The sequence below is a fragment of the Mercenaria mercenaria genome, chromosome 10, assembly GCF_021730395.1.
Source record: "Mercenaria mercenaria strain notata chromosome 10, MADL_Memer_1, whole genome shotgun sequence".
Lineage (NCBI taxonomy): Eukaryota > Metazoa > Mollusca > Bivalvia > Venerida > Veneridae > Mercenaria > Mercenaria mercenaria.
Window position 1 is genome coordinate 3,135,405 of NC_069370.1, and position 15,562 is coordinate 3,150,966.

The 15,562-nt window shown below is 33.7% G+C and overlaps 1 protein-coding gene across 2 annotated transcripts in view; it reads left to right on the forward strand.

Moving 5' to 3' along the window:
* Window positions 1-756: 756 nt before the first annotated feature.
* The window catches only part of LOC123559885 (monocarboxylate transporter 3-like), a 33,859-nt gene continuing 19,053 nt past the window's right edge, over window positions 757-15,562 (forward strand). The window contains exons 1-3 of one of the 2 annotated variants that reach the window (XM_045352008.2): window positions 757-891; window positions 12,762-13,482; window positions 13,793-13,936. In XM_045352008.2, coding sequence (XP_045207943.2) covers window positions 12,843-13,482; window positions 13,793-13,936 — 784 coding nt within the window. In that variant the 5' untranslated portion in view covers window positions 757-891; window positions 12,762-12,842. Of the gene's footprint in view, window positions 892-7,273; window positions 7,408-12,761; window positions 13,483-13,792; window positions 13,937-15,562 lie in introns of those variants that run through there. The other variant, XM_045352009.2, reaches the window with a different exon arrangement.

Sequence of the window (15,562 nt, forward strand, 5' to 3'; positions counted from 1 at the left end):
AGCCGCAGCTGCATTATTTACTATGTTTCCTTTCATCATTTTTACATCAGGGTTCTTATATATGTGTGATTGTTCTATCACCTGAATAGATGAGTGGGTGGGGTATTGCCGCTCTTCGATTTTTCAACTTTTTTATCACGTTTGTTTCTCTTCCTCATTTCATTTTGGTGTTACACGGATCAAATAGTTACCAATTATATGTCTCTCAATCTGTTAAATCTTTCTAAACATCAGCTATCATCATTTCATCTGTATTTGTTTATATTTGTTTGCCGCCATGTTGTTGTTGTTGTTTTTCTATATAATGGTTAAATATCAAAATATCAAAAGACAGGACACAAAAACGACTTTTTTTTTCCATTTTCTTTTCTTTTCCTTTGTAAATTCTATACATTTTAGTGTATTTTTGTGACTTTATGAAAAGGGTTGATGTTGTAAAAGGAATAAATTTATATGATGAAAGCCTGATCAAACACATACTTGTCTGAGCTCACGCTAAATGCTAAAATGGATCTTTGAATATTCGCAAAATAACAAATCAGTGATAGATTAATTATGTACATTTTTCAAACGTATTACAGTTCATAATCTATGTTAAGAGCTACTTGTCTCAAATCTAATTTAAGGTGATATATATTACTATCTCACATACAAAAAGGTCATGGACACATTTGACACAAAGTCAAGCCTTTCAGTTTATCATTATTTGCATATTTAACCTAACAGAGGAAAATGTGCTATCAATTATCTTGCCAGCGTGTGAACTGATACCATTAAGACATTTACAACACTGTTAAGATAATTTTTACACATAAGGACGTTAAATCTCACTTTTAAGTTGCAGTTTGATAACGGTAATCTGTCAATTGCAAGTGATCAATTCCGCATGAGGTAAGTTGTTGTTGTTTTTCTTTGTATAGGCGTTTCCGCGTTTTCCGTGTCCGTTTGTATGTTCGTCTATTCAAAATGATCGTCGGTGGCTACTTAAATGTTGGGCAGAATAACAAAATATTCCGTATAACCTGTGTTTCAGCAGCAAGTCATACATTTAGTGATTCCAGACTGACATGGCCCATTTTGCGAACTAATCTTAACCAATATTAGATCATAGATGCGTATTTTATAATTCTGTGTCCCAAAATTCAAGTAGCGTAAGCGTCTGCTGCAGCATTTTTACGGAATACTACGAGAATATTTTCAAAAACGCAGAAAGTGTTGTCATTTAGAAACTCTTTGTAACTTTTTCTTATTGTGGGTTTAAAGTTTAAAGTTTGCTGTTACCAAATATCAGTTTTGATTACGGTGGCTAGGTTAATGTATGTCAGATTTATGCATTTCGCGCATTCTTTGATTACAATTTATTTTCTCTAAACCTCTGGTACGTCAATGAAGTTACAACATCCATTCTTAATGCGTTACCTTAATCATACTAGTAGTTCACCTCCGCTGAGGGTCAGGTCATTATGTCAGATAATATCTATGTGTTACCATTTTTTTGCCCGACTATTTCGACCTTTCGGTACTTTGATAATATTATATGATAATTGAATGATTATGATGGTTTACGGTACGGTCGGTTACGGATACTTTTCAGACCACGTGCCAAATATAGTAATAAAATGATGGTTTACATAAATTTTCAACATGGGTAAATCAAAAATGGAAACAAACGCTTAACAAGCTGAAATATCACTTCAACATTTGTTATACAGTTTACGTTTAGTGTCACTGTTAATAAGTAAATTGTGACGTTTGTATGACAACTATTTGTTACTTTGACGTTGAGAGTGCGCAAATTTCATGATATTCGCGACTTCACAGTGTTATATAGGTTACAGACCCAGGAACCCATAGACTTGAAATAACATTTTGCTTTTTATTTTGTTTGTAACTAAGTTTGTTCTGCAAACTTGCAAGACTGTATGAGATTTAGGATAGTCACAGTGACTCAGAACATCACATAATCTATCTTATAAATCGACAGACGTAGCTAGATTTTATTCTTCTCTCATTCCATTCCTTTCATTGACTATTGAGTAAAATAGTAAACAAGCCCTGCGAAACAGAGTCCCTTACAATGGAAGGTGACTTATTATCTTAAGGCTTAGCATTACGTTTTGAGAAACAATCAAACAACACCAAATCATAGAAAAAAAGAGCTGTTTAGCATAAGAAATTGAACAGCAATGTAAAACATATATATTACTTTACGAAACAAGTGTCAGTATACTGATATAAATCCGTCGAGAAAAAGTTGTCTCCCTTTTAAAATGAATGCCATTTGTAATGAATACAAGATAAACAATGGCTGTAAACTGTGTTCCATCAAAACTGAACCATTAGATACAACCTTAGTTAATTTTTATTATTAGGTTATTTTGATTTTTGGTTTTAAAACGTAATCTAGCCTAATGCAGTGATAATTCCTGCAATGGGTATTTTGATTTTTCTTGGAAGGCGTTTAGACCTTCCTGTACAATTTGTTATTCAAAATGATTCCTGTACTTAAATTTGCAATCAAAATCTCACGTTAATGCTTTTAGCACCTCATAATTAGTGATTAGACTGTAAGGCCCATTGAACTATCTTTCATATTATAAATGGTAGATTTTAAAACAGTGTAAAATTAAAGAAAGAACTACTCTCAGCATGTTTATCGGAACAAATACAAAACCAAATGTTTATTTAGACACTCGAACTTGTTCTATGCGGAAATTAAAGTGTTACAAATATCATGCATAGGATGTTTCAAAGCATTAGCGCACATGATAAATACAAACCTGAAAAAGGTTACAATATTCTTAATGTGACCTTCAACTTGAAGCTGAGGTCAGGTCTTGGTGTAATATTAATGTGTACCAGATTTTTCCACGAATAGTTATTTGGTACTTTGAAATATTATAAATGAATAAGATTTCTGAGGTCGGACGAATCAACAAATTAGTCAAAATGATTTACATAATTTCACTGGTATATCATATGGACACAAACGTTAACAGCTAAAAATATCCTCAACATTGTCATACATACTTTGGTCACTGTTAATAGTAAATTTACGTTTGAGCCTATTTTACTTATGAATGCGCAAGACATTTTGCAACTTCAAACTAATTGCAGGTTAGATAAATGAAATTGCTACAAGCATTCAAATTCTTTGACGCTCGTTTATTTTTCATAGACAGAACTCAAACAATGGACGGTACATTATTGCATTACAGTTATAAGTACAGACCCAGAACCCATAGACTTGGAAACTACATTGCTTTTTTTTTGTATAGAACTAAGTTTGTCTAACCCAATTGATGATTTACGTAAGTCTCAAAACATAATCTATCTTATAAATGCAGGAGTAGCTAGATTTATGTTTCTCATTCATTACCATTTCCATTATTGATAATAGGAAACAAGCCTGTGCAGAGTCTTACAATGGAAGTGACTTTATTTAAGGCTTAGATAAGTTGATAAACATCAAACAACACCAACATAGAAGAAAGACTGTTTCATAAGTACACAAAAACATATAATTACTTTCAAAAAGTAGATCGGATATAATGTGTTGTCTCCTTTACAGTGAAGCTTATGTAAGTGTAACAATGGCAATGTGTTCACACTTTAGCTATTGAATTACATGCTATTAATGCATCAAAAAAGTTGCTAACTTTAAAATTACCCATGAGAATTTGATTTTCTATTCCAAAACGATGCATAAGCTTAATGCGGCTTACTGTGCAATGTGTATATATGACTTGTATAAAATCAACGACTTATAATTGATACAAGTTTTGCAAATGTTTAATCTAAATTTGCATATCTGAAAGATCATACAGACGTTATGTTTTAAACTTTAATATAAAATTTTAAAGCAATCATTTTCTAAACGTAGAAAAACGGAATAAATTCTGCAAAACTCAGCATGATGGAATACTCTACATTGTTTTACACACCAGTCTGTTATGCGATGTTAATAATATCCACAGGTGTTCAAAGCACATTAGACTGACAGGAAAAAGAAACTAAAAGTTGATTCTAAAATGTGACTTGAACTAAGCAATCATGATATTTCGTAAGTACAGAAGGTGGCATAATTTTGCAAAAGAAGAAGTTATTTACTTGCATATAAGTGGTAAGTTTCTGATTGGCGAACAAATTACCCAAGTTTCAATACATATATTTGACTAGTTTATGGAGAAAATAAGCTAGAAGCCAAACTATAAAAACTTTAACGCAGTGAAATCACTAGCCGATTCGTAGAAGACAACCTCTCAAAATTTGTGTAATAACCATCTTCTTTTTTTTCAGAAAATAATGGATGAGCAATAAAAAAATAGCCGCTTACTTGGAACAAGACGAATTATCAGTTACCTCTTACAAATTATTCAGGTGAGCGATTTTGACCATACAGATATTTTGTATTGAGTGGTGGTTGGGATTTTTGTTGAAGGCGCTATAGACCGTACTAGACGTTTTCTGTCCGAGTGCAAATCCTTGCAACGGCAAAACATGTAGATTGCTCGATCCTTCCTTTTATAAACTAAAATTGATGTCAGTAAAACAAAAACATGCAAACATGACTTAAGCAGCGGTTTAATAATTTAAATTTGCTGTCTAGACAAATTATAATAATGAGTCATAAGTTAAAGCAAAACATAGGTTGGTTAGATTTATTTTAAGCGTTGTGGAGGTTTCAGGGTTATCAAGTATTCTATATATTACCTAATATTTAGAAGAAAACACATGCAATATTAGGTGTATTTTATTCATAAACAAAGGTATCTGCGTAGTCTCGCACTGATTACCGACTGCACTCTAATACCGTGTTCAGACTACGTTTTTAATCCTACATTAACTTGGGTTTATTTTTTAAACTCGTTTGCGTCCACACTATATGTGGTGTAAAACGTGAATTTTGTAAAGGTCAAGTGGTTTCTGTAATGTAGCATTAAAACTACCTCGGGAGGTGGTTTTAATACTACATTAAAAAGTAATGCTACATTATTTTACAAATGTGAACGCAAATGTGGGTTATAACTGGTTTTACAATCCCAAATCCACAGATCTTACTTTTTGGAGGAAGAATACCATGTGTTTCTCTTTTGTATCAAACAATTGATGCTGTGGCTGGCAAAAGTAATTGGACTGTTGTTGAAACAAAAACATTAATTTGCGATATGGAGTCATGCTGACACTCAAAATGGACAATAGATGGAATGAACAGAATTTCTTAGATGAACACAGAAGTTTAAATATTGATGACCCCTTCTTGTTTCTGTTAGCCTCAATTCTTTGTAACCTTTTTTGCTTATTGCAAGATATTTGTTAACTTCCAACATTGCATGTATATATTTAAACCACATTTCTTTGCCTAGTGTGGACGCAAACTAGATTATATTTTGATGGGTTTTGAATGTCAAATACCAATTATAGCCAATTAGTGCCTAATAAAAATTAAAACCGTTCTGCTAGTGTGAACACGGTATAATATATGCACATTTCCACGACATAATTATTTCGTTATGCAATTTATAATTCAGTCATTCTTCAAAACTCTATTTATTCATCAAAATGGTACTAATTATTAATAAAATCAAGTGTTCTTTGTGCATACAGTCTGATACCGAATAATTGTAAAAGTTTTTTCTTGTTTAAATCTATTTGAATAAATTGCAACATAAGTACATCATAAATACCTTACTTACTCGCTATAATGGGAGTTTAACCTTTAGCATGCTAGATAAATTGTGCTCTGCTGGAAATGTCGTCTGCTAAAATTGTAAAGTTCATTCAATTTGCTCCAAAATTGGAAGAAATATTGTCAGAGTAGCAAACAGCTTGGAACCTGATCAGACGCCGATTTAATCGGCGTCTGATCTGGTTCCAAGCTGTTTGCAAAGGCTGTTTAATTCGCCTGCAGCAGGCTAAGGGTTAATGACCGACATGCTTATTTAAGTATTTTTACTTTCCCTTGAAAACTAATTCTTTGATACAGAAAAATCCACATTTTTTACCTATTGTCATGTTGTTACAAATGCTGTAACCTGACTGGAAAAAATAAAAGTATTTGTTGTTGTTGTTGTTGTTGTTGTTGTTGTCTATCTGTCTTCGTTTGCGTTTAGTTATGCGCTTTTTGTTTACTGGTATTGTAACAACAATGACTGCGTTTTTCCCCTGCAATTTGCATAAATTTTGGGATAATAGCCAAGTCTATTTTCAAGTACAACACACTTTAAACGCATGTTCTATAGGTTCTTTTCATTGTAACAAATTATGTTTTATCTACTTTGTATACCAAGTTCTGTATGCTTCTTTGTGTTTGAAGTCCTAATGGAAACCGAAACAATATACACATATACTCAGATAACATGACGTGGATTATATAAAGTTTAAGTAAACATTTTATATATTGTGTTCCCATACACCGTTTATGTTCGAGTTTAAAAGTTAAGAGGGAAAAAAAAGATCATGTAAACAAGGCATATATCCTTTCCGCGCCTGTAACGTAATAAAACGTATTAGCGTCTGATGGCCCTTTCACGCTTCCGTAGAATCAACATTTATTAATACACGAAATTCATTTTGAAAATATTTCTGAAATGTCTAGGTCTGCAGCTCTCAAATACGGAAACATCCGAGGCATATACCGACACTTTTAGACAACATTAAAAAGGACCTTTTGAACGATTTGACGAAGTTCAAAAAATATCCATATACCCTTGCTCCGATACGAACCCCTGTGGGATTTGTGTTTGTTCTGAGTGCAACTATTTTTTCATAGATGAAAAGCTGCCATGTCGTGCTGTGTACTTCCATTTTCTTTACATCCTGGAAAAGCTGATGTTTATCTGACGTCATTTTCTGTGTTGTCAAGAACATATGTATGCCTGGCGAGATTGTATAAAATGTGCTGGCCGTCCCTAATGTTATTACGAAAGTACCCGCCCGCTTAGCTCAAAATGGAGAGCCGCTGATCTACGGATCATTGGGTTGTGAGTTCGATCCCCGGGCGGGGCGTATGTTCTCCGTGACGGTTTGATAGAAGACAATTGTGTCTGAAATCATTCGTTCTACACCTCTGATACATGTGGGTAAGTTGGCAGTTACTTGCGGAGAACAGGTTTGTACTGGTACAGAATCCGAGAGCACTGGTCAGGTTAACTGCCCGCCGTTACATAACTGAAATACTGTTGAAAAAAAGGCGTTAAACCCAAAACAAAATTATCCGAAAAGCACATATTGCATTAGCCGTCAAATAACGGTTTCGCATGTAGCAGTTTCAATACAGTGCAGACAAAAATCATTGTAATCGACCTCGGTGGTTTTAACAGCTGTAGAACAGCTGATTGTACGATTGTATGCGTTGAGTGTGTTTGAAGTGCATTGGCTTACAAATGGATAAATTGCATTAATTAGGTTTGCTATGTTTTAAACTGTTTTTCTATCAGAAAATGATAACAACTTCAAATTATTTATGTAGAACTCGATTGATTTTTTCCACAAAATGTCACGCATTCTTCTACGAGCGGATATCATATTTTTCTGCAAGTCCAAAACCAATGCTAGTATCGACAAAGAACCGAAAGAATGTGTTCTTTGTTAAACGTAGTCTGCATTGTTTTAGCAAAGAAATATGTCTCACTTTATACAATACAGTGAAACAGGACATTTTAACTCTTTGTCGTGACTTACATGTTAATTTTATTCAATTATTCAGTCAAGATTGTTTCTTTTGACCCCCGGATATGCTTTAAATGCGTTGTTATATGTAGTGAAATATCCATATGCAGTGGCGGATATAAAGAAAATAAATTTCTACATTATAGTACATATCCGCTTTAATCGTAATATTAAGTATCATAAATTTAAGAGTACGGTGTTTGACCTTGAAACGACATCGTATTTCTTTAATATAACGTGTTCTATACATTTTTCCATGAAGATAAAATGCAAGTGCTTGGTTTTTCTTGATCTTTTAATGAAAGAAGTATGCTACAGATCGCCGGATAAAAACACACGTGCTAATTATATTCAGCCTGTAGCCTGCTCATCATACACGTTTACTGTGTTTCTTGGCTATTTTCTCTGCTAAACCAGACTTTTTCACGTTAACAGCCATTTGTGATAATCATAATTATGTACATGTACGTTTCAGCTTTATATAACTATTTCACACTTGTCAGCCAAGAGAAATGTGTTTTGCCGGTCAACTAACTATTGTTCTGTTTGGCCTCGTTTTTTGATTAGTTTTATATTATCTTATATGTAATCGCTTTCAATGTACGAATCAATATAATAATATATGTATGTTGACACAAGTGAACATCTGCTTTGTCACAACATTAAGTCAATGACTAAATGGGAATACAGTTATTAAAGTAATGAACACGAAACTATAAATCTTCCGCAAGCGGTCAGCTCGTATCTACAGGATCGGTCAAACATTAGATAAACGAAATCTAAATGCGAAAAATATGAATACCAAGTCAAATTAATCTTAAAAGAAAGCGCGAACGAACAAACGAAAGAATGAATGAATAAATGAATGTGAGCAAGCGGTCGATCATTCATAAAGTTTATCTTTGGAAGCATATAACTCAACCAAGCATATAAAAGCAGACTCGGTTGTTGAGTGGTAATGAAATATACATTAAATATATCCATACTCCAAAAGGACCACAAATGCAACCATAATGAAAGAACAGTTGAAATTCACTATCCTGTTTATTTTTAAAGTGACTATTGTATGCTTATTTGTACAGTGGATGGATTGGGTTTACTTTGGTTTTTTTTTGCAGATAGTGTACCCAAGGTTACCACGTGCAAATTTGTTTGCAAGATAACTTTACAAACGTCAAGGTTAATCAAATATTTTGCTGTAAATAAGTCCGTAATTTACATTCCAACAATAGCATATAGCGTTTTAGGAGTTTGTGAAATTGATCATTATTATGTAAGACTTATCACAAAATTCAAGGTCATATAAATATCTACTCAAGTGCTTACTACCGTTAAAATGAATTTATCTTAATATTCTATTTGTCCTTTAAAGGGACTAACCCACACATTTTAAACGAAAAAATAATTTCTCTCAAAAATCCGTAAAAAGTGAGTACTCTGAAAGGTGACTATAGTAGTACAAACTTATTGACATAAGATTTTTGCAAGATATTCTTATTAATAACCAAAAATACTGTGCAGAAGGTAGTAAACCGTTGCAACGTTTCAAAAAGGTTTGAAATGATGCAGGAAATGTACATTCTTCCTGAATTTTTACCAATATCTAACTTTTGGCTGTGACTGAAAGTAGGTCTGGTGCACCTGTGATATATACCAGACTCCGATATATACCGGATGCAAGCGATTGGAACGAAGAGTATCTTTAATGCAAAAACATCTTAGGAGGCGAGTACCTGAAAAGTTTGCCAAGTGTGTCGAATCCTCACAGGAAATCAAACCTGCAGACCTACGGATAGAGCGGCTGGTGTTTATATGTATTAAAACTAAAAGGATATTGTTAATCTGACATCTTATATCAAATTTGATTTGATGTCACAGTGAATATGTTTTACAACATTTTAGATGTTTTTTTTTTAATTTAAAGTACCTACGAGATAGGGTTGTCATTTGGTCATTGCCATTGGTTTTGAATTTGTTTAGGTCCATTTTTTTCTCTCAAAACTGTAAGAAATATAGCTTTGAAACTTTGCGCTTGTTTACATCACTAGATGAATAAGTAGACCAAGAACCATAACTCTCGCATTTTGTCAGAATTATGGCCCTGTTTGATCGTACCAAAATTTGAATTTCTTGGTTATAAGTTGTTGTTAAGGTCATTTTTTCTTGAATATGACACGGGCAAAAGCATTAAATTTTGCACACATTTTTATCAATATTAGACGAGTAAATTGGCCAAGAACCATAACTCTTGCTTGCATTTTGACGTAATGATGACCACTTTTGTACCTAGAAAATTGGATTTTTTTTCTGTTGAATTTTATTGCCGAGTACCTTAGAATTTTCTTGCATATTGCCATATGTCAAGCACTTACAGATGAGCGAAGGCATCCGCAGGCGGTACTCTTGTTAAACAAATCCAAGCAAAGCTAAGGTATGCCTTTAGGATCTCAGCGTGTAAATACCCCTTTTCTAGTTCTTTATATAAGGATCGATTCACAACATCTTTTTGTTTGTTTAAAAAACAACGACCCATATAAAAGTAAATAATTTTAATAAGAGCTATATTTATTCATTTAAATTCAGATTTTATAAATCTGTTAAGAATTGCATTTGTATTTTCATAAGATTTTATTATGATTAGACGAAAATAAACAATTTGAATTGAATTGAATTGAATTGAATTGACGCGTATACTATACTACAATTATGCCTACGGTATTTACTTGACATTTCCACATTATCTGACACTTTCGCATGAATAACCAACAACACGAAGCATTGCATTGATGCACAAATGGAAGAGCAATTATGAAATAAACGTTTTGAAAATGAAAAGATGTCCGTCTGTATCAGAATGAGGGGCTACTTCCAAGGATCGCTGACACGATAAAAGAATTAAGGATCTTAGCATTACATTATTGTCAGTTACTGAACATGCCAATTTTACTCTTAATCACATTTTAGATCGGAATAGTCATTTTCTGTTTTATGTTTTCCTATTCGTAATTGTTTTGTTTTTGTGAGTGAGTGAGTTGGGTTTTACGGCGAATCGACACAAAATGGTCATATATCGCCGACTGTTTTTGTGTGTAAATGTATGTAAATGTATCAAAACCAAAAATGTATTACATGTATATTGAAAATGCACACATGTTTTTATTTTCATATAATTAAAGATATGTGACATTTATTTTTTAAGGCGATTGTTTTTTTCTGTTGACGTCATTAAAAAAAACTCTTCACTTATAAAATGTAAACCATTATTGCTGTTTTTCATATATATTAAAATATATGAAATCTAATTTTAAGACGAAGGTATTTCTTTTCTGAAACTAACATTTTAAAATATCCAACATATATTGCTATTACAATGTCTACTTTGTAATATATATGCTATTATTGAAATCAATAAGTGTCATAAAGCTGAAGGCGATTTGTATTAATTAATAAAATATGTAGTAAAATGTAGACATAAGATACGATTACTTTAAGTACCTGTCACTTAAAGTGGCATCTGCAAACATCCCATAGGCTTTTATTCTTTCTCATACCTTTCAAAATAAATCTACACAATATTTGTATAAAGCAGCCCATTCTCTTCGAACGATGTTATTCGAGTAATATGTAAGACTTCATAAAAATGTACACTCATGGCAGCGTCCCCGAAGTGACAATCGGCAATTTCCGCTAATCGCAAGGAAATGACCGATTGTCGTTACGGATCCGCTACCTTAACTAGATTCATTTGTAAAAATAACAGCCTCAGATAACAGCCTCAGCTGCCTACGATTGAGTTGGCAATTTATAGTGTATTAGCTTTTAGCGAATAGCAAAAATCTGTTCCGCCGGCTCCTGAATTGAAACACAGGCGGACAAAACATCGAAATGAGCCACGCCATGAGAAAACCAACATAGTGGGTTTGCGACCAGCATGGATCCAGACCAGCCTGCGCATCCGCGCAGTCTGGTCAGGATCCATGCTGTTCGCTAACAGTTTCTCTAATTACAATAGGCTTTGAAAGCGAACAGCACGGATCAGTACCAGACTGCGCGGTGCGCAGGCTGGTCTGGATCCATGCTGGTCGCAAACCCACTATGTTGGTTTTCTCATGGCACGGCTCAAATGACAAAACATTTTTAAAAAAAATGGAAAAAAAGGTTCATATGCTTTGATAAAAATGAGTGAAGTGTCGTCAAGTATTTTTTCATACCCTGCTTTTTGTTGCTTATTTTCTAAGATCTTAACTTAATAATCACACGAATACCTTAAGTATTACTTTATTTAGAATGATGTATAGTTGTATGAAAATGTTAATATTCATCAGATAATCCAGATCAAGATTTTGAATGTTGGTTTCAGAGTACTCGTGTTATGAGGGTAACTATATAAATGTGTTTTCCACGAGTGTAGGCATATATAGTCAGCTCCTTATTATGTGTTCTTTCTCGTAACATATTATTGTCCGTGTATATTTTACTGTCCCACGTCCCCGCTGTTTAGCGACTTTTCGCTCCGCGTCCCCGTTATTTAATGTTCTTAAAGCCCGTGTTTTCGCTTGGCGGGGTCGCGTGGCAAAAAGGCATAAATCAGCCTCCATAGTCAGACAAAGTACGGATATGCTGCAGATGTACAATGTAAATATGACGTACAGACAAGATAAAACGACATATTACTGCGCGGTTTGCCAGAAAGGGTAGCATTCCACCACTTAGATCAGGTGTAAATCAGAAAACCTGGATTTTTTTTCTGCACAGCTTATTGTAAAGTTCACATCATGTTTTACAAAAATATGGAATGCTGTACAAAAATGCACCCAAATGTGAAAGTAGATTGCACTTTTATTGTCTAACACGACAACAAAAATTTAATAAGTAAAAGTTGCGTGTTTGAATAAATTGAATAGACTGGAATTGAAACGTTTTTTATAACATGAATAAGAACATACGCAAATGATTTACCATATATATTCTTATTAATATGTACGGTCATATAATTTATTTACGTAAACTTGTACATGTGCAGCTGGCAGATAGCGTTATCATATACAGGATCTTAGTTACTGACCTGGGGAAAATTATTTCATTTACAGCTACAGTGACATCACGCTGTGACACCACGATGAACAGGAAGAGAGAGACTTGACTTGCTGGTTTGCACGAGAAACATAAAGATGCCAGAAAGTGCTTCCGTTGACAGAACCTCTCCTGGAAGGGAAAATAAGCATGATATGCCAGAGGCGCGTGTCACAAAGGCGGAGGATGCAGACGACCCGTCGCATTTGCTAAGAAATGAGTGCCGTGATAATAAAACTCAAATAGAATCAGAAAGCGAAATGACAGGAAATTTACAAGAAGGGCGAAGAACAAGCTTAACCAGTAGACAATCTGAAAAAGACGCGGCTGCTAGAAATGGTGATACATTACAAAATGATAATGAGACGAGGGGTTGTGAGTTCGTTTCAGACGCGGGAAAGCAAAGTTCTGTTGAAGAATTACCTTTAATACACTCTAATGGCGATAACCGTCATGTCAATATAAATTCACAAAATGATTTTAATTATTATAATGAAAATAAGAATGGTGGTCCAAATGGGAAAGCATTAGAACGTGGGACAAGTTGCTATGACAACGCTCCTGATGGGGGTTGGGGGTGGGTGGTGACGTTTGCAGCATTCATGGTGGGTGTGATTCTTGATGGAATTTCTTTTTCTTTTGGAATATTTTTCAAAGAATTACTGGTGTATTTCAAGGAAAGTAAGAGTTTGACCTCATGGATTATATCAGTACTCAATGGAACCTACCTTGGAATTGGTAAGTACTTTTATTTGTGTTACAAAATTATACTTGTGTTGCAGAAGTGAATTATATGTGCAAGCGTCGAAATCATATGTAAAAGCGTCGAAATCATGTTAAAGCGTCGGAATTGTATGTAAAAATGTCTTAGCTTGTATTTTTGTTTTTGTGCATTTTGATAAATGATGATTTTTCCTTTATAAATTTACTTCGAGTCCGCTTTAAACAAAATTAAATAACATTTCTTTATTCTGTGAAATATGTTGAGATGTTATCACATAATTTCCAACAAGTTGGAAAGAAGATATTTGATTATTTTGTATTGTAGGTCCTATTTCAAGTATTATGGTATCGGTGTTCGGATGTCGACAGGTGGCAGTGTTTGGTGCATTACTATCAGCAGTATCGTTCTTTGCTTGCACGTGGTCACCAAATGTCCAGGTGATGATCATTCTGTATGGTCTGTTAGGAGGTAACTTTCACATTTATATACATTCCGTTAGATCTGTTAGAAGGTAACTTTCACATTTATAAACATTCTGTATGGTCTGTTAGGAGGTAACTTTCTCATTTACAAACATTCCGTAAGGTCTGTTAGAAGGTAACTTATAAAAAGGTAACTTTCACGTTTATATACGCTCTGTACGGTCGGTCACATTTGATATATATACATCCTGTGCGGTCTATCAGGAAGTGACTTGTACAGTTTCATGCATTATGTTTATGTAAATTCTGTAAAGTCTGTTAGAAGGGAACATTCACATTTAGATATATTCTGCACTTTCTGCTACGAGATAACTTTCACATTCAGTATATACATCCTATTCAGTTTGTTAGTAGGTGACTTTTACATTTTTACACATCATGTATATTCTTGTAAAGAAAACGCAGTTACGTATAGTATTAGGAGACAACTTTCACATTCATGTTAAAATGAACGTTAACATCAGTACGGTATGTTAGCATTCTTATACATATACGTCACGAACCAATCCCTCGGGATTCTGTAGATGTTATAACACGAAAAGAACATGCGCTAACGCTATTCTAGCGTTACTGAATACGAGTGAAATGAACATTAGTACGTGACGGTACTAACTAAGGGGATAATTTTTACATAAATGAACGACAGTACCATTCATTAGGTGATCTTTTACTGTATTCTCGTGGTTTAATGGTACAATTGTTTATATTAGCTTAATCAATTTACATAATACGACATTCATGATAAAAATATATGTAGAATGTCTAGATTACATACCATTCCACCTTGATCTATAAATAAGTTGCATATAGGTGTTTTTTCCTGAAGTATTTTCGCTTGTAATATAAACACTCGGACGACCTGTAGAGCGGCCTTTCGCATTCCTTACTATACACCGTGGTATTCTCAGAAATATAGACTGGCATCAGTCGTTAGAGTCATTGAATGTAAGTCTATCAGAAATACTGAAGTCGGTTTCTATTTATGAAAGGCCGCGGAAGGCGAAACAGATACTGTAGTGTACAAATAAAATACACGTCAGTTACAGTGAGTAATTTGTTGTATTATTTTAGTACGTTGGTTGTGATACCTTTTGTGAGTCTCTACAAATGTAGTAATATAAACTAAACAACACGTATGCTATCTACAAGTATATTTCAAAGTCTGAAGCATAATACACAAATGCCAGCTGCGGGTAAACAGACCATATAATTAACTCATGAATATGTATGTAAAACCATTCTGTTGTTGAAACAGAACCTAATACTACTTTCCGGTCCTTTTACTGGAAAGAAATAATTGTAATAGTTATTTAAAGAAATATAATATAGAACAGTAAAATTATAAAGTTCACAAAACAAAATCTTAAACTTCATTAGATAGTTTGCACTCAGTCAGTGTAAATGACAAGATTTCAAACTATGCCGTTAATTTTCAAAATCATTTGATTTGCATGAAATTAAATGTCAGTTTTCATATTCAACATTGAAATACCTTCGAATCTCTCTACCAAACCGTGTCATATATAGGGTCTAAATGAACAATCCTGTTATTTTGTTCCATTTATGGGAGTGAGATCAGATGTTATTGGAATGATATTTTCATTTTCCGCTA